We start from the raw sequence: 19,569 nt of genomic DNA, 5'->3' as shown, positions 1-19,569 counted from the left end.
AGCTCTGGGACTGTATCTATAAATCTTGTAAAGGCTAAAGGCCGGCCACATTGTGTCGATTCCATTTTAAACTACCATATTCTTAGTGAGAGTACAGTAGGTCCTACAGCATTTTCCTTCAAACATGTCATCACAATGAGGAAATAAATATTAAAAAGCCCATATTATAGTGGCTAAATCAGGAGACTCAGGAGAAACTTTACATCACACATTAAACCTTTGGTCAGAGGGAGACAGAATACAGAAACTTAATTAAAGGAAGCTTTTTGAATCTATCGACTGGATGCAAAGTAACCTCGTCTCAATGAGGATATAGACTATAGCATTTCTTTAAATATGTTGTTCTTTTCTCTGTATTTCTGTTTCTTCCCTGTTTTTCTCACTGTCTATATTAAACCCTATGTATGGGTACCTATCCTATGTATGAGGTAGAAATAAATATCAAAATAATCAGCGTAATCCCATTTTATTCTGTGCATTTTAAATGTGTTTCACCAGTAATGTTATTATCCGGGTCGTGTGATTGCCTCTCATTGGTTGTTGCTACTATATAGGTGAGGCCGCACTCATGTTGTTTGCGTGTTATTAGCACTGATTAAGACCTACAGTGGTTGAAAAATTCTGTCTTTTTTAATGATGTAGACACTACAAGCTTTTTAATATTATTATATTATACTAGTCATCTCTTTTTACACCCAAGTTATAGTTGAAAACACGCCTAAGTTATCAAGGAAGAAAAGAAAAAGTCCGAAGCGTCTGTATTTACCCTAAGCACTACCATCAGGCCATACTACTAATACTCAAATAATCTTTATAATAAAACATAATAACATAATATATATTTGCACCGGGGTTTAATACCCGGTTTCATTACCTATCCCTAATAATGATGAAAGAAATTATGCTATAACTTAAGCAATATTGACACACACACAAACTAGTAACGTGTGCACTCAATAACATTTTCGTTTGGAGGGATTACATTCACTGGTAGCTTGGTGACAGAGCTCATGTATACCAGGTGTGTCCTAAGGACAGCGGGTCTCCCTTGGGCACACACAGCTGCAACTTTTGGAAACACATCAAGCTCTGGGACTGTATCTATAAATCTTGTAAAGGCTAAAGGCCGGCCACATTGTGTCGATCCCATTTTAAACTACCATATTCTTAGTGAGAGTACAGTAGGTCCTACAGCATTTTCCTTCAAACATGTCATCACAATGAGGAAATAAATATTAAAAAGCCCATTTCATAGTGGCTAAATCAGGAGACTCAGAAGAAACTTTACCTCACACATTAAACCTTTGGTCAGAGGGAGACAGAAAACAGAAACTTAATTAAAGGAAGCTTTTTGAATCTATCGACTGGATGCAAAGTATCCTCGTCTCAATGAGGATATAGACTATAGCATTTCTTTAAATATGTTGTTCTTTTCTCTGTATTTCTGTTTCTTCCCTGTTTTTCTCACTGTCTATATTAAACCCTATGTATGGGTACCTATCCTATGTATGAGGTAGAAATAAATATTAAAATAATCAGCGTAATCCCATTTTATTCTGTGCATTTTAAATGTGTTTCACCAGTAATGTTATTATCCGGGTCATGTGATTGCCTCTCATTGGTTGTTGCTACTATATAGGTGAGGCCGCACTCATGTTGTTTGCGTGTTATTAGCACTGATTAAGACCTACAGTGGTTGGAAAATTCTGTCTTTTTTAATGATGTAGACACTACAAGCTTTTTAATATTATTATATTATACTAGACACCTCTTTTTACACCCAAGTTATAGAATGATATTTACATTCAGATCTTATAAAATCACAATGTTACTTTGTACATACAGTGCTTTGTATTTCAAAGCACATGAACCGACACTTGGTTTTATATTTACTACCACTCTATCACTATTTTTATTATAGTAGGAACTGAGCCAGAATTCTCTGGCGCACACACACTTCTGTGTCTTAAACTGTTGAGTACAAATGTCCTTGACTACCTTTCTGCACAAAGTACAGCACAGGGTCTTGTTCTTGACCTATTTATGCAAACAACACATGCATACAGTGTAAAGTGGTCTCAACGTGCAGAAGCACGGCAAGAGCACGCCACATAGACAACATGTCACTTATTTTGTACAATTGCATCACATTTAGGAACAGGGGCTCTCAACAGGTGTAGCATGGCTCAATGACTTGCAAATATACAGATTTTTTGGGGGGAGTTCCCAGTTTTGTAGTTTTTAAGTTAACAGGGGAGAAACTTAGAGGCTGTAGTGCTGGACTTACAGGACAGATTGTAATTTTGACCGAATGACGGCGCTTCATGAGGAGTCAGGGGATCACCAATGTTCACAAAGACCCTGAATGTCGACACCCGATATCATGGTCAAGTGGAAGGATTATTTTACTCTAATGGAGGAAAACTAAAGGGAAAGTCAGGGGATTCTCAAAGTCATTAAGATTCATCCTCTGGGCAACATGCATGTCTGTACCAAACGTTAATGGAAATCTACAGTCGTTGAGATATTTCAGTCTGGACCGAAGTGACGGACCAACCGACCAACAGAGCCACCCTGCTACAGTAGTACGGCTAAAACACAAGCCCCGAAAGCCTTTACTCGAAAGGCTTTCTGGCTCCAAGCCCAAAGTAAAGGTTCATGACACATATCATGACAAGATATGTCCCAAGTGTACCTCAGGAGCTTGAACGCGAACTTGCTACGTGTGACACTTAGAACAGACGGGATCAACCAAATGCTTTAACTTCCACATAAGACACACACACATCTCGGCATACCCAGAAGAGTACATACCAGCCCTGCTTCTGCAACACGTTCCATACAACACTCCAGCTGTTAACTCCTTGTTCCATCTGTACAAGTATCATCTTGATCTCACTGTCTCATACTCACACATCCAGGACATTGTAGACATGATATTTGGAGACTTGCTATTCTTAGCTCCCTGGCATGACACCGTCCACACTCATCACTACATTAACACCCCTTCAAAAAACAAACAGTGGCCGCAGAACAGCGTTCTAAAAGTGACAGCGCGTCTTGTCGGCCTTGGGGTACATATCGTATACTGAAAGTGGAAGACTCTGGTTCACTTCCAGCTGGGGGTTTTCATTCCATCACCAGTCTTGTCTGCCTCTACTTTTTTTTATTAATAAAGACTGAGACGCAAGAAAAAATGTCTGTGTCAATAATTTTTATATTTTAAATCAGCGGTTAATTGATCAGATAACAACCGAATCATACACCTCATCCTTTTACTTTACTTTAATAGCATTCATGGTTGTAGAACCGACAGGGTTATGAGTATAATGCAGCAATGACGAGGGTGCAGCAGCAGAAAGTCTTAAAAACACAGAGTCAGCAATGCGTCAGGGACAAATCCAACATGTTATGGTCCAAATACCTCAAACAAGGTAAAAAAAAAAAAGAGTTACACACCTGAATGTTCAAAAGTTCATTTGATCTGAAGCTTTTAGTTAACGAGACATTTCCACTTAAAGCCTTTGAATATTTAAAAGTGCATAACAAGACAATCTTCCTTTTCAAATCAATCCCTAAAAGTACGTGTTCATCCAAACAATAAATCCATATGCGATTCATTTTTTGACTCATTATAAAATCATAGGCATTGATAAGAAGTTGCCCCAGCTCTCACTCTTCTGGCGAGTCACCCATTTTACTGCACGTTTGTCAATGGAAATTGCACGTCAATAGGTGTGCCTGAGGCTGCTGAACCCACAAATGATTACATAAAGATAAAGTGCAAAATAGCAGAAAGTGGTGCAAGTAAGGATGCACATGTACCTTTCAACAGCCTCTCTCTTATGTTTAGTATTCGATGTATGGGATCTATTCTTAGATCCTTCCGCACAGAGTGGAGTACTAGCTGAAATACATTTCAAAAAGTTAATTCTTTTTGGATCAATGTGTCAAGATCGTCTGCAACAGAACCTCTCAGATCGAGTCAGAGAACAGATCTCTGGACCAATCACATGACTCGTTCTCATCCTCCAGGAGGTAACAATGAGATCCGTCCAGAATCCCCTCATCAACCGTCTCACGGTCACATTCTTCTGTTCGTGCCAGCCCTCTCTGTGATGGTGTGAAGGTTTGAGTTCTTTTACAATAAACTCCGTCTCCCTGCTGCCCTCCCCTAGAATAACCTAAACTACTGCTGCTGCTGCTGTTTCCAGTCTGCATTCTCCTTCTGAGCTTCACACTCGGTCGTGTTTCAGCAACAGGAGTCGGAGGAATAATAACTTCACTGTCCTCATAGTCACAGACAGTCACATCACAATCACTTGAGTCACACCCGGGGTTGATGGTTCCGGTTGACCCCGTGTTCAGAGACCCTCTCTGGACCCCTGGGTGCTGCTGATCCAGCAGACGTTTTTTATGCTCGTCTGGTTTCCAGAACCCCCTTTCGGGGTTACATCTGTGGCTGGAAGTCTTACACCACATCAGGTTTTCTTTTGTAGACTCTCTGTCACACTGGGACAGCTGGTGAGCACTGCCACAGTTTGATTTACAAAGAGGAGAGGTGCCATTGGCTGACTTTTTAATGTCAAATTGTGAACTGAATTCAGCTGATGACAAGTTTCTGTATGAGGAGGCAGGTGAGCCTTTCACTTTTACTATGGGGGTGGACTGAGAGGGAGGGATGAAATCAAGACCTTGTGTGCCTGTTGGAATTAAACTTTCTCTGTTAATGCATTTTTTACGTTTCCGTCTCTGTTTGTCTGGTGTTGAATGTGAATCCTTTTCACTCCTCAGGTGCCGTTTGTTAGCTTTGGGAAGCAGTGTGCACGCTTCTGTGCTCGGCCTGACAGTTTCGGCACGCGTGTCGAGTTTGTTTGTGCTCATTTCGTTAAGGAGTGAGCTACTGAATAGGTCTGCAGAACAATTGTAGGTATCCCCTTCAAGCTGCTCTTCTTCATTTTCAGAAGACAGAGAAGGAGCTTTCTCATCCTCCTGATTACACTCGTGGGTACAAATGTTCCTGACTGGACTCTTGAATGCACATCCAACAGGGGTCTGATACATGTGGTCGGGTAAATCATGTCCGTCACCTCCATTCGGTACAGGTGTATTGGTGATATCCAGTAATAGCTGTGGTCGGATGTCTGTTATCTGTGTTTGACAAGCAGCAGTGGATTTATGTGATACGCTATTGTCTTGTGGACTGATTTCCAGGTTGTTTCTTGTTTCTTTCGTATTTCGCACATTGAGATGTGGCTCCGTTTCACCAACAATGTCAAAATGTTTGTCATCTTCACACAAAAACTCGGAAAGACTCTCAGAGAACGGCAAATCGTCCCAAGCCAAGGAGCTCGACAAAAATGTTTGGGTGAGTTGTCGGGTAGAAAACGTCTTCTCCTTGGAGATGCTGTGGCCAGGTGTGGGGGGACTCCACCCAGTGTTCAGGATGGACGTGTTTCCAACGGCTTTCTCAGTTGATGAGCACGGGTATTTGGAAGTACCGCAATCTGAAGAAAGAAGAGGTGACAGCGCTTTCTCCTCTGTGACTTCACGGTTCTCCGGGCAGCCTCTCTGTGCACGATGTGGTGTTTTTCTGTTTTCTGTCTGTCGGCTGTTCTCATCTCCGCTGTCCAGGAGACTGCAGCCTTCCTCCTGCTCTGCTGATGAAGTAACCAGTCCAAGGGACTGTTCCCATGGAGGGGTGGGAGCAAGGGTGCCATCTTGGTACTGTGAACTAGGATGAAAAGAAAAAAATGAAAAGGTACATGTGAAGTATAAAGATAAAAAGCATGTGAAACTAGCCTTATTTTTTACAGTAGATGGAGAGAATCATGAGCAGACTTACAGAAGGTTTCAAAAGACACTTAGAACCGTCCATAGACAGACTCATCGCTCGTCTTTTTTGATAAAGACCGTCAGATTTATTCTTCGCAATTTCAGTGTGTTGATTTTTTTCCTTACATTTAAAAGAAAACACTTTTAGGGCCACAATTCTTAGGAGCTCACAGGCCAAACAGTGAGCTCGTAAGAATACATTCATCCTTAATTTATTCATTCATTATCCGAGGCCCGGCAGGCTTAGCGGGGTAATTCAGACGTCCCTCTCTCCAGCAACATGTTCCAGCTCTTCCTGGGAGACGCTGAGGCGTTCCCAAGACAGCCGAGATATATAATAACTCCAGCATCTTCTGGGTCTACCCCAGGGCCTCCTACCAGTTGGACATCAAAACCTCTAAAGGGAGGCATCCGGGAGGCCTCACCTGACGCTGCAGCAAACCGCCTATCCATCTCCCACTCCATTTTTCAAGACTCTGAGAAACTTCAACATCCATCCATCCTTTGGACAGTGACTGTCTCTTAACACGGAGGGCGTAATCCAGCGTTTTCTGGCAGATAACCACGGCCTCAGACTTGGAGGTACTGACTCTTATCAACCATGAGAGGCCTTTGATACAATTGAGCACCAAAAACATTAGGCTGATGGGTCCAGAAATTTGCGAGATTAGCCATGGACAGACATTCAGATGCATAAACAAGCACATGCACACACACACACACACACACACACACACGACCAAACACACAATCTCCTCAGGCTACGCTTGGCGGAGATAATTATCAGATAGAAAGCAATACTTATCAGTAGCTTCTTCATGTTATTACCTTTGTGGTGACTGGTAAAGAAGACCTGAGGCAGGAAGTGTGGAGTTATTGAAGCTGCCGGCTGGACAATGTTGATGAATCAGCAGCAGGGCAGTTGCTGGGGGTCTGGAGGTTTTGCTGGGATCGGTGGATCCCGGCTCGTATTCTGCAGCTCTCTGAAGAAGGATCTGATAATAACTGAGCACTGTGCAGCCTTCCAGGCCTGCAGCTGTGGGGAGAATCATCTGACTGGCAATAAAGTGGACTGCTTCTTTACTGCTGGAGCCATTCGCAGCAGGCACCCCTAACCAAGGCCGACTTTCTGTTTGGGTTACCTAAAAGGACACAGACAAGACCAGGGATGTTTGAGAGCAAGCAGCCTGAATACTAAACTAATTCAATTAAGCACATACTCTGGACATGTTGCCCGATCAAAACTGGAACATTTGGGTGTAAAAAAACAATATAAATGTTGTTTTGTGTTCATTTTTTTAACATTAACACATAACCCTAGATACGTTTTGATACTAGCAGCACAGCTCTAGGGATGGAAAGACAATGGTGGTCTGTCGGCATTTGCGATCATTTATTTTAGTTTGTGAGTTGCGATTTGAAAGTGCAGGCGGATAGAGACAGACTGTGGTCGGGGAAGTACTAAAATCATTTACTTAAGTAAAAGTAATAATACCACAAATCGAAAAACACTGTGACAAAGAAAAGTCCTGCATTCAAAATCTTACTTAGATAAAGTATGTCCGTATTGAATCAATAAAATGGGCTTAAAGTATAAAAGTAAAAGCACTCTTTGTGCAGCCAAATGAGGTCTTTAATTGTTCAATTATTATATATAACATTAGTATTAGCCTATTGATGCTGTACCATGTAAGATGCAAAAGGGTGCAACCAGTGAGAAAGCTGGTAGCACTGGAAGAGTACAGGCATTCACGGCTTCTAGAGGATGAATCCTAAAGACTTTGGGGATCCCCTGATCTTTCCTCCACTGCCACCATGAGGTCGACATCTGTGATTTTTTATTAAAAATGTCTTTGACAACTGTTGGACGGATTGCTGTGAAATTTGGTACAGACGTGCACGTTCCCCTAAGAATGAATTGTAGTCTCTTTGTTGATCCCTTAATTCTTCCTCTAGCCCCATCATCAGGTGAAAATGTATTTTTTCCAGCAAAACTAATGACTTTCCCATCAGCCTCAGTTCTAATTAGCAAATGTTAAAATGCTGCTATGCTAAAGTAAGACGGTAAACATGGTAAACATTAGAATACCAGATATAAACATCTGCATATTAGCAGAGCAACTTTAGGATTTAGATCAGAGTACAGCCTTCTTACCCGGAAACATTGCTGTAGACTCTTAGTCTTGTTTTAAAGAATTTTGAACATGATGATACTTGTCACAGCTCTCTGGTGGGCAAACTATGAAATGGTGACTTGGTTTCTAAATTACAAAAAAAATGTGGCATTTCTGTACTGCAACTTTTTGTTACCTATTGGCCAACATAAACACATACACCTAGATACATATCTATATGTATGTAATAATAAGCTAATATCAGCTAAGTAGAGCAATACATAATCGCAACTGTACCTTTATACCAAAGATAAAATGTCTGCCGATGAAACAATCCTCGACCGCCTTCATCAGCAACGTGGATCTGGTTGATGGTCCATCCGAGTTCTCCACCAACCTGCAGCATTACAGAAGCAACAGAAACACACAATGCTTTTTACTGTACTGGCAAAGAGAGAAACCACCGATAACAAGATGAGCTTTTTAAATGTGCCACAGTTAACACTGGTAAAATAAACGCGTGTCTTCCCTCTGACCGACACCGGGTTCACCACAGTGTTGTATAACAGTTATGTGACCTTACCTGACAATACAAAAATCATAAAAGGTTAATACACTTGCCAGATATTTAATACTAATAATCGTGTTGTTTAGGCCAAAGTCTTGAGTCTTCTAACTACAACAAGAGAACCTAAAACTGAAACTTAAAAAGATCTAAGTGGCTTCATCTTTTCCAGAGGAACCACTGCAACGTGCAGCATACTGAAGCAATGCTGCACGTGGACCAGGAGGTTTCAAGTGAGCAAACCACACCGAGACTCCAAATCGTACCTAAATAAAGGAGTAATAAGTGCAGACATTTTTGAGTTGGTTGAAAGATAACTTCCCGTCGCTCACCTCTGTAAACCTCTTGCATGAATGCCAAAGAATGGGTTCAAGCTGGCTCCAAATACTGTTACTCCAAATATGGAGCTGTCCCGGGCCACCCTCAGTGAGAGACGGTATCTGTAATCAACCTGCTCCCTCACACAGCTGTAACCACACTTGGAACATCTGCATCTGTGGTGGGCAGACAGGAAATACAGGTGAACTTGTGTGGATGTGTTAGTGTGTTTTATAGAGCTAATTTGCACTGCAAGAATACAGCCTTCAAATAGTCTAGCTAACGTTACCTCAGGATGAATTTGTCAGTGAGACTAAATGAAGTGCTGGTATTGATTTCAGTTCAATTAGTTACTGTAAAGTTTTGAAAATACACTTCATGGACCCACTGTTTCCCCTTACTGAATGAATCAATCTTCTTCGTTGGTTGTTTAGTGTGTTTACCTCGTCGTGTCCTGCGGATCAGCATCAATCCTTGAGAAGCAGTCTTTACAGCACGGATAAAACACACAGGCAGTCTGCAGAGACAGCACGACACAATCCACCAGAGCCCGCCTCACAGGCATCCAGCCGACCTCTTTGGAGAGTAACGATAAGTTACTCTGAGGCACGGACACTTGGCTGCAGCTAGCAAGCTAACCTCACGCTAACCGAGTGTTGCATTAACTTAACGCTACATGTAACCTCGGCAACTTCAACACCAACAACTGTTCATAAAGATAGAACAATGTGTGGGTCAGAGCCAAAACACACACTTAACGAGACTGCCTCTACACCGCGTATTTCTTCTGCTTGTTTTGGTTTGCTGGCGGTTGGAGAGACAGTTTAGAGGCGCACTGTCGCCGCCTACTGGGTTGGATGTGGAACACACGATTGTCAGTAAAATAAATCAGCTTATTCTGGAGGAATTTTAATATAAAAAGACTTGTTTTTTATTGATATGCATTTCACTTACTTATAGGGAGAGCAGAACAATTATCAAAGAGAAACAAAAAACATGTTAATGTATTTTTGGCTCTGAATTAACGCTTCTGTAAAGTGCCAATGCAACAGAAGAATATTTTAATATGTGTACACATTCAACATACTAAAAGCATTCATGTTACATTTCTCTGATAAATAAATTGACCTGCTTTTGGTACCAAAAGTAATTTCCAAATACAATTGTATTTTGTCTTGTGAAGTCTGGCAAAGAATGATGCAAACATTCAGTTTTGTGAGTGGCTGTGCCATCTGATCCTGTAGAGATGCAAGATAACACAGTTATAACTGAAAAAGCATGGACTTTATATTACAATACTATGGTATTTGAGGCTCTGTGGTTTTGAATATTGCAACCGTTCACCAAAAGAAAAGACAATCTCACTTTTTCCCCTTTATTTAATTGATTTCATGGTGTACACAACATAAGGTTATATCACAGGTTACATTTAACCATTTGGTCAACCCATAGGTTGGCTACCATTGTAGTTCTAGTAACGCACGGCACAAAAGTGTTACAAATATGTTGTTACTCAATTATACCAAAGTGACTACATTTCCTGACAGAAAAATATATAAAATAATTCTGTTTTACATATTATAAATATCAGTTAATCCACTCAAAATACTTTGTAGGAAGGGTGTATATGCAGCTATTAAAATAAGTTGTAAAATGTGAATGAAGAGAGTAACCATAGTCCCACTGAAGGTTTGTGTTTGTTACCACAGAGGGGCTCTGGTCAGCACCCCCTTCCAGCTGCGAGAATCTGCCACCTTAAAACAGAGCAAGGAAGTGTGTGCAAACATGAAACTGAAAAATAATGACATGCAGTAAGAAATACAAAGACTGCAGAAACAACGTAGAGACTTGGAGAATACATGAAAATATTTCTAAAGAGTGTTTCTGAGACTGTTGCAGCTAAATACTATATTTTCTGAAAAATTGCAATTTGCAAGGTTTAGACATTAATTGGATTAAGTTAGGTTTTCTATGTTTGATCAGAATGACTAAAGAGGTAAAAACTTCAACAAGGTCATGATCACAATGACTCACCTGCATTCTCTTATGAAGAAACCTCAACTTCTGGTTGAGACATTCAATCTCCTGCGACAAGACAGACACGTAAGTGTTACGCGGTCAAGTGGATGTGGAGATACACTATCAAAGTTCAAATACCTGGCTTAGTTTTTCATTGTGTCTGAGTTTGATCTGAGGCAGAAGTTCCTCCAGTCTCTGAATCTGTAATAAAACACGGAATCATAATGCAAGTTCTGGCAAGTAATAAAGCTTTAAGATCAATACAGAATACAAATCCCATGAAAAATGGGACATTTTAAAAGTGAATATATACAATAAAACAGGCAAACTTCAGCTTGTGCTAGCCACAAAAAAATCTATCCAAATTCAAAATGCTGAATCTTAAAAACGCTTCTAAAAAATTATCAACGCTATCACTTTGTTAATTTCTCATTTGTCTGAAGGAAAAGAACTTCCCCCTTCCCAGAGAAGATGTATTGTTGTATTGTTATTGGAAGTGTTGTTCTACATTATAATCTCATTGATAGTTTTAAATAAATTATACTGAAGGGCTATTTCAAAGGACACGTGGTTGAACATTTTCTCCTCCAAAGAGGAAGGTAATTTTATGTTGGAGCAGCACTGCTGAGTGAATCTGAATGAATCATTCATAATCCTACCCTCTTGTCAATAGTCTGTAGCCTGGTCTTCATGCTCTTGTTGATCACAGTCATGGTAATGGTTCTGGGCTTGGGACGCACTGGGACCAGAGACATCACATCCGTTACACATATCTAAAACTTGCCTTTCCTTCACACTGAATTTGAGTTTCACTTGTGAGAGAAATTAATATGGCTAATAACTGATTTATGCAAAAGTAAAGGAGTACTATCACATTTCTGCAGCAACTACTATGTGTTCTAATGCACAAAGGAGAATACAATATACAGTACCAACAAATCCAGATGCTTATAAACATTTTTAGCTGTGGACAGATGTGTAGTTATCCAGGAACTATATGATTAGCGATACTGTGTTGCCTTTTCTCCTCCTTTGTGAATCGAACTGTATTGCAATCCATTTTGGTTGAACCTGTACTATATGTAACCAGGATTTATGTCATAATCTAAATGTCATCTGCTTTAGTATAACAGTATTTAACACTATAATGTAGTTGTATGCAGCCATGGGTGCCATATAGTGTTTATTAATGTACAATATTTGTAAACAATTATAACTTCTTCTGTGACGACATATTTTCATATTACTACAACTGTGTTTTCTTATATTGTCATTTATTATCTGTTTATACGGGTGCCCACAGACAGTTAGCTTAGCTTAGCTCCCAGAACTGATACAGAGGGAAACCTAGCCTAGTTCTGGCTAAGTGTAATAAAATGTGCCCACCAGCATCTCTAAAGATAACGATTTATGTCATATCTCGTTTGTTTCATTTAAATAAAAATCGAAATGGAAAACTATTAATTAATGGATGAAAAAAAACAAGATATACTATATTATCAGCAAGCTTTCGAGGTGGTTGTTACGTGTTGCTATTCTATGAACAGCGTTGTGTAATGTAGAAGCTGTCCAGATTTTGACCCACAGTTTAAGAAAACACTGTCAAAGAGAAAAAAAAGTGAGTCCACTCTTACCATGCTGAAAGATCTTGGCTACCTCAAGCACATAAGGCCTGTGGTGAAAAACACATGACACCAGTAGTAATTAATAAGAATATGCACTGAGTAGATGTATAGACTTAACTCTGTGTGCAGTCAAAGACTCCTACATGTGCTTGCTGTTAGCAGGGATCGAGCTGTTCAGAGGGATCAGACAGCTGCGGTGGTTCCTTAACTGCAAACACACCAAAGCACAAGTGATCATTTGATAATTTCGGCTGCAACCAAAAACAGATTAGTCTTTCTTTTTAACAATATTCTGCAGACACATGCCTTTCTGTAGTAGGGCTACATCTCTAACATTAGGGCAAAAGAGTCATTGTACCTTGAATATGACATCGGAAGAGTTCAGCCCAAAGGTAGTGGTGATAATCTGACAAAAGATTTAACGTGAAAATATACAACATGAAAGAAAACACAGAGCTTTAGTTATTTATCTTTTTAATAATTATCTTTAATATTTAAATGTTCTATATTTCTTATATTAAATAGGTGAACAAGAACATACTATGTCGGTCCAGTAATAAAAACAACAGGTGGAGTTCACTTGCACACCTGTATGATCATGGTGGCCTCAGCTGCTGGAGGAATGGACACTTCTCGAAGAGCCACCACTCTGTCGTCTGCAACGGATACAACATGAGATGCTTTCTAATATGTCAACCTTTAAAAAGTGTTGTAACTACTGGCTTTATTAATGACGCAAAACCACCTGAACAAACCAAAACATCTCAAAACAAAAAGAAAATTATTTCAAATATTGGAATGAAACCAGTAAATAATGAAGTAAAGTAAAGCGAGTACACCGTTACAGTGACTTTACCCAATGTCCAGTATTTAAACTTTTGACATAAAGAAAATATTTGCATCTTCATATATTCTGAATATTTCAAAGAGGGAGCAGCAGTAGAATTTTCACTTTTGTGGAAAAACATTAGATAATAAAACGCTATCACACACACACACACACACCATCCACAGGGCTGGCTCTAATCATTTCGTTTTACAGTAATCCATATTCAGATTAAATAGGTGTTTATTTCCCTCTTAAAAATACTACACCTGAGACTAAAACACTCAACAGTCAAATACAGCTGCTGCTCTCCTCATTGACCATTTATGGATACAATAGCCTCAATCGCTACAGCTGACCAATTGCTGAAGTATAGAAACAAAGAGAAAAAGATGAATGTATGAATAACGTGAGTATGCTGGATTTACACCATGTCCATGACAGAAATATGAGCGTTTAATGAGTCTTTAATGGGTTAAAGAGGCTGGTTGACATGGACACCGACGCAGACGGACACAAACAGAGAGCAGTGGCTGAAGAATAATCAATAACTGATTGTAAAGTCATAACAGGTGCAGAAACATACGAACCGTTTTTGTCGAGCCGTCTCAGAGCGATCCAAGCCTTTGATGCACGTGGGGATCTGTGAAAACTGACGTTAGACATTTTAATCATCCGAACAGCAGCACGAGACACGAGAGTAGGCTACCTGCGACTTCCGGATAGGGACTTTCAACATAAGTCTTTATAAATGTGCTCTGCTCTCCAATATGTTAATTTTAAAGTGTCCTACATCAGACAGATTAGTCAGAATAATAACTGCACAAGTAGATAATGAAATTACTTTGGGTACCCAAGAAAGGTAAATTTAATTTAATTCAACATGCGAAACACCGATTATCCACTGGATGGCACTAGATAGATAGATAGATGGATATATGGATATATGGATAGACGGATAGATGGATAGATGGATAGATGGATAGATAGATGGATAGATGGATAGATGGATAGATGAATAGATGGATAGATAGATAGATGGATAGATGGATAGATGGATAGATAGATGGATAGATGGATACATAGACATTCTTTCCCCACTTTTAATCCATATGACCAACTATTACACCTTTATCGCTATGGTGTATCCCGGTTATTCACTCATTATTATTTTATCATTCTACACTATGATTTATGTTAGTATAGCTTGCACTAAAATCTGCTGTCGCCTGGGGGAGTGTGTTGCCTTCTTTTCACTCTTTGAGGAAATGGGCGTGTGAGGCTCTTCCATGGAGTTAGTGGCGCAACATTTCCAGTAACAGCTTTCCATATCAGGAAGACTGTCATGTAAACACGCCTACGTTCAACTTTCACAAAAGGCTTCGTAGGTGACTTGGATTGTTGTTTTCGAAGGAAAAGTGGAATGAATCGTTTCAGCATGGATTTAAAGAGGTAATCCGGAGTCTTAGAAAGTGTCTGTGTTACTTCAATCATCCAATCTGTCGCATGAAAGTGAAGAAAATATCTGCTATTGCTTTTTCTTTCAGGCGCGTCCGTGATAGGATATCTTTTGTCCTGCTAATTTTAGGGAATATTGCAACAGCTCTCTCTGGTACGTATAGTGGAAATGTAGACATGGTTTATATAGTCGATGCAATAACTCATTATCATAATTATTCTCTTTGTGTAATGTCTCTTTTAGGAAAAAATCTTGACTGTACCAACGACTTTATTACGGAATTCTTTTGCCACTTTGAAGCACAAAACTGCACTGAATACAGTTTGACTCTCCGGGGCAACGACTTCAATGAGTGAGATTTATTTCATTTTGTTATTAGCCTATTTCACTGCGAAGCCATTTATTCTGTATTTTTTAGCTTGGTTTTGAATGATGGGTCGATTCGGGCGTTGTTTTTCTTTTGTAATATTAAATATCAACTGAAATATAAATATATCATATAGGCTATTTAGAACATGATGTATGCCATCTTGTATTCCACAGGAATGGGAGTAGCACTTTCACACAATGTGACAATGGACGGTGTTGTTGCTCCATTGAAATTACTCTGATCCCGGGGGAGAATCATACAGCCACAGTTCGGAAAGGAGGGAAAATCATAGAATCCCAAATCATCAACGTCACAGACAGCAGTGAGTTGACTTCAATTAAAGTACCTACAAATAACCTGTAGATGCCAGTGATAGACGGATCCAGATCCAGGTGAAGAGTGAATGGATGTCAAACTGGATGGAGGTTATGACACATTCCTCTTACTATTCTTATCTCTCTTCTTCTACAGTAAAGCCTAAAACCCCAACAATCCGCTCAGTGGAAGAATCCAATGGAAATTTTCAAGTCATGTGGGATACACACATGGCATCTTCTATCAGGACGGAATTGGAACATTATTTGACTTACTATAAAAAAGGAGACACAAAAACGGTAGGAGCAATTTCATATACATTTCATTAAACACTGAGATGATTTGTCCTAGACTTAGTCTTGGCCATTTGGTTATGTCAGGTTGCCAGTAAGTTAAAGAGACTATGATTGCTGTTTTTTTATAATTATTGTTTCTCCATACCAGGAACCTATAATGGTCACACCAACTACAAGTAATGAATGGAATTCCTATGAAATACTTGGTCGACCCTTGGACCCAAGCACAACATATGTTGTCAGCGTGAAAACCTACATAAACCTCAGTGACAGGTTCAGTGACAGTAGTGAAGAGGTGGAATTCACAACCGGTAAGTGTCATCTTCTCAGTTTTTTATTTATAACAATGGGAGAGCATATCTTAAATAGGTTGATAGACCCACGTAGACCAATCAGGTCACACTACACGACACAATGATATCTATCATTCAATCAAGAATCATAAACATCACATCATGGCACCAAAGGCCTACAAAATCAGCATGAAAACATATACATACTTTAGCCATTTTCTCGTTTGCCCTATGGGTCAAATATGTGCTATTCTCCTGGTTCCTTGTAGGCATTGAGGCTGTATTATGAAGCTCTGCTGGCCAAATTTAGCAAATGCACACAACTAAACTGATGTGTGTGTGTGTGTGTGTGTGTGTGTGTGTGTGTGTGTGTGTGTGTGTGTGTGTGTGTGTGTGTGTGTGTGTGTGTGTGTGTGTGTGTGTGTGTGCGTGTGTGTGTGTGTGTGTGTGTGTGTGTGAGATTCCATAACCATATGAGCTGAGAGCAAGTGGCTCTCATGGCTGTTCAAAGTGATTTTGTTGGCTATTTTAGTCTATAGTGCAACATAAGGTAATAGGTAATTAATAGGTAACAACAACAAAAACGGATCCATATTTGGATCTTATTTGTCTTTAAGCTGGTGTGTGTACATATGAATTGTGCATGTTTGGTCAAATTAACTTCTGTAATGAAATGTGGTCACTCAAATCAAAATATTTTTGTAACCACATGGCACTTTAAAGAAGTGACAACACCAACAGCTGCTGATGCATTATACAGTATTCATAGGTGTTGAATCGTCCCACAAGCTGTCATTGTGGATCCCGTTCCACATGATACAACCCTGGTGCAAATCTACAGTTATTTGCCACGCACTTGTCTCTAGTTTATCTCTCTACTGCATGTCATTTGTGATTTCTAAATTTACCTCATAAATGTTACTTCACAGCTATGTCCCCATTTACCCTGGCCTTGGCTATCATCCTCAGCCTCAGTTTTGCTGCAGTCATCATCACCGGTGTGATATTCATCTGTTATGTAAAGTAAGTCATGCAGATAAAAAATTGTTTTTGCATTTCTCTGTTAGTGAATTATATGCAAGGCTTTTCCTTTAAACACTGTAACTCCTATGTTGTGTTTATGTGACATGTTTAGGATTCTTGTTAATTTATTCGTCCAATTGATTTCAGGCTCAAAACAAAGTGGTGGGACACAGTTGCCAAATGTCCAAATCCCAAACTTGGTGTTATTCATCCAAGCAAGCCAAAGGTGAGTCACCTAGTGATGTAAAGTTGATGTTGGCTGAAAATAAAAATAAAAACAAAAACTTGCAGCTTCAATTGTTGCATCTGTTTATTTTACTTAATTACATGTGAGCAGCATATTTTTTTAATGCTGTTTAGTCTTGGCATTTTTTAACGTTAGCCTTTCAATGCATTTACATTCTGCATTCTACTGTTTAATTGAAACATTGTTTCAATACAGTATAGAGTTTGTATGGCTGCACTGTAAACATATATAGCAGTTGTATACTAGTATACTAGTTATATGTAACAGTTGTGTGTTGTATTTGTGACAAAGTAGCTGCTCAGCAGACGTTTCTTGTAGTAATAAACTGCTCTTGCTGTTACCACCAGCAACCCTGGTACGGGTTTCACCAAACCAACCAAGACTGACATCTTAATGATTAACTTTAAACTTCTCCACTTTCAGTAAATGTGTCAAACAAGTCAATTTAAAAATGTTTTTTTTCCTGTACTGTTAAATCATTAATGGAGTATCTATCTTTTACAAATTGACTCATTTAACCAAAATGTTTCAAATCTGTAGTTTTAATTGTTTTTATCCTCCTTGTTGCAGGTCTTTGAGCCTGGAACAATCGTCGTCTCCCCTGCCTGTGTTGAGCTCCTTGTTCCAGATGACAGCAAACTATGGTTAGTGTGGCTGCACTAGAACATTTCCTTAAGGAATTCTATGTGTTTGATTTTGGCTCTTTAAGTAATCTGTTTCTATCTATTCAGGTCAAAGGGTTCACCGGGAGACACTAGCAGTGGAAGCCTTCAGCAAAGCAGTGGAATCAGTACTGGCTCTTCTTGTCTCAGTTATGCTAATACAGAACCTGCTGACATTATAGCTTGTGTTGATGATGCCCTTAAAAAAGTCTTTGCCAATTTTGGCCCGTTTTCACCTTTGACCACCAAAGACAGTGGTTTACTCTCCTCTCCATACAACCCTTGTGGTGTCCAAGCTGATGACATGAGTTGTTGTTCAACCAGCTTTGACAACAAAACCTATTCCATCCTCAATCCCAGCTGCCCACATCAGATTCTGACGGACAGCTCTGAGGTCCAGACGCCGGCTGAAATGCTTTGTGACTCTGCATACCATCCTAGTGCGGGTGACATTGTGACCTGTGTTAACCCACAGGCACCAACTTGTCTACTTGTTAATTTACTACCAGGGGTTCCATCTATTATGCCAATGGACATGTCATATCAGCAGTGCAATGCAGATTCTGGGGGATTTTCATATGCAGAAGACTCCAGTTTGTCCGCCGTCTGTAGCGGCACCAACACAATTGGGTCATGTGATCCTGTGTCCAGAGTTGAGGCCAATTGTGAGAGCTCTGAGGAGGCGGTTCATGGTGCGACAAAGCAACATGTAAAAACTGAAGGGGCAGCTATATGTGATGAAAACCCTTGCTACGGCTGTGTGCCTGCAGGCTCGTGCAGCTTTCCTCAAGTGGATGACGACTACCAGCCATTTCAGAATCTGGTGGAGCAGCCTGATATTTTGTTTCCCGAGGAGAGAAGTGATGAGAAAGAGGAACATTCAAACAGGTATACAGAGGAATTCTTGACAAAGATGCCTCAAAGCTTCCCATGTTTCATTAACAATGTCCAGGGAGGCCAGTGTCTCTCTGAGCTCCAAAGACCTTTTCTCTGTTTGATCCCTGCTGACCAGTCTATGCCATTAACCTCAGACAGTGGCTATCAGAGTGTGTAGGGCTGAATTTGTATGCATTCGTTTTTTGTGTGTCATTTTTTATATTGCTGAAAAACATTGCTGAGAAATTTAAATGATGAGAGTGAGGTAGAGGCGGATGTAACAGACAGTGAATGGTGTTCCTACTCTTTAAATCATACCTTTGTCATACGATACCTTTGTCATGGATATCTGCACATGAAGATCATGTGATACGACGAAAGCTCCAGAACAGTTAACAAATGGACTTTTTTGATGACATTGGTTTCTCAACTGTGACGTGACTGTTAAAGTGTGTCTTGCATATTTGTTGTTGGCGTTGCACCATATCAACTTAAACATTTGTTTAATTCATGAATACGTTGCAACTGTGTATGACTGCCTATGATGTGACAGAAATCCCTAAAGTTTGTACATACAAAAATAAATGTGAGTTAACAGAAGGCTCATTTCTGGGAGATAATTTAAATCTCTCTCTAAGCTTAGTTTGACAAGAGGAGTCAACATCATATGTACCCAATTTGGCCATCAATACTGAGCCTTTTAAAGAAAAATACATTCAAACTGAG

The 19,569-nt window shown here is 39.8% G+C and overlaps 3 protein-coding genes across 3 annotated transcripts; 1 reads left to right on the top strand and 2 right to left on the bottom strand.

Moving 5' to 3' along the window:
- Positions 1 to 3,236: 3,236 nt before the first annotated feature.
- Positions 3,237 to 9,577, bottom strand: ddias (DNA damage-induced apoptosis suppressor). Its single transcript, XM_079184809.1, has 5 exons — positions 9,276 to 9,577; positions 8,847 to 9,008; positions 8,247 to 8,346; positions 6,664 to 6,977; positions 3,237 to 5,734 (listed from the first exon to the last, which is right to left on the bottom strand). Exons 1-5 carry the CDS (start codon positions 9,395 to 9,397, stop codon positions 3,976 to 3,978), a joined length of 2,457 nt encoding a protein of 818 aa, XP_079040935.1. The 5' UTR covers positions 9,398 to 9,577; the 3' UTR covers positions 3,237 to 3,975.
- A 623-nt stretch (positions 9,578 to 10,200) lies between these two features.
- Positions 10,201 to 13,953, bottom strand: LOC306695268 (uncharacterized protein). Its single transcript, XM_079158471.1, has 9 exons — positions 13,893 to 13,953; positions 13,065 to 13,132; positions 12,835 to 12,882; positions 12,620 to 12,684; positions 12,486 to 12,523; positions 11,511 to 11,590; positions 10,990 to 11,052; positions 10,867 to 10,917; positions 10,201 to 10,586 (listed from the first exon to the last, which is right to left on the bottom strand). The coding sequence occupies exons 2-9, from the start codon at positions 13,074 to 13,076 to the stop codon at positions 10,533 to 10,535; spliced, it is 411 nt and encodes a 136-aa protein (XP_079014597.1). The 5' UTR covers positions 13,077 to 13,132; positions 13,893 to 13,953; the 3' UTR covers positions 10,201 to 10,532.
- A 711-nt stretch (positions 13,954 to 14,664) lies between these two features.
- Positions 14,665 to 19,428, top strand: LOC306694701 (uncharacterized protein). The gene is made up of 10 exons (XM_079157644.1): positions 14,665 to 14,754; positions 14,850 to 14,914; positions 15,005 to 15,113; positions 15,305 to 15,453; positions 15,603 to 15,745; positions 15,891 to 16,053; positions 16,965 to 17,058; positions 17,206 to 17,284; positions 17,876 to 17,949; positions 18,037 to 19,428. The coding sequence occupies exons 1-10, from the start codon at positions 14,726 to 14,728 to the stop codon at positions 19,019 to 19,021; spliced, it is 1,890 nt and encodes a 629-aa protein (XP_079013770.1). The 5' UTR covers positions 14,665 to 14,725; the 3' UTR covers positions 19,022 to 19,428.
- The last annotated feature ends 141 nt before the right edge of the window (positions 19,429 to 19,569 follow it).

The sequence above is a fragment of the Pholis gunnellus genome, assembly GCF_910591455.1.
Source record: "Pholis gunnellus genome assembly, chromosome: 1".
Lineage (NCBI taxonomy): Eukaryota > Metazoa > Chordata > Actinopteri > Perciformes > Pholidae > Pholis > Pholis gunnellus.
This window is presented reverse-complemented; position numbering and strand designations above follow the sequence as displayed.

Coding starts and splice junctions, on each gene's coding strand:
- LOC306694701 (XM_079157644.1), top strand. CDS start 14,726: ATGAATCGTTTCAGCATGGATTTAAAGAG. Junction 15,114..15,304: donor CGGGGCAACGACTTCAATGA/GTGAGATTTATT, acceptor TGTATTCCACAG/GAATGGGAGTAGCACTTTCA. Junction 17,059..17,205: donor ATATTCATCTGTTATGTAAA/GTAAGTCATGCA, acceptor AATTGATTTCAG/GCTCAAAACAAAGTGGTGGG.
- ddias (XM_079184809.1), bottom strand. CDS start 9,397: ATGCCTGTGAGGCGGGCTCTGGTGGATTGTGTCGTGCTGTCTCTGCAG. Junction 9,009..9,275: donor GATCCGCAGGACACGACGAG/GTAAACACACTA, acceptor TGCCCACCACAG/ATGCAGATGTTCCAAGTGTG. Junction 8,347..8,846: donor CATGCAAGAGGTTTACAGAG/GTGAGCGACGGG, acceptor GTAATGCTGCAG/GTTGGTGGAGAACTCGGATG.
- LOC306695268 (XM_079158471.1), bottom strand. Junction 12,685..12,834: donor CTTCCGATGTCATATTCAAG/GTACAATGACTC, acceptor GTGTGTTTGCAG/TTAAGGAACCACCGCAGCTG. Junction 11,591..12,485: donor AGCCAAGATCTTTCAGCATG/GTAAGAGTGGAC, acceptor CTCTGGTCCCAG/TGCGTCCCAAGCCCAGAACC.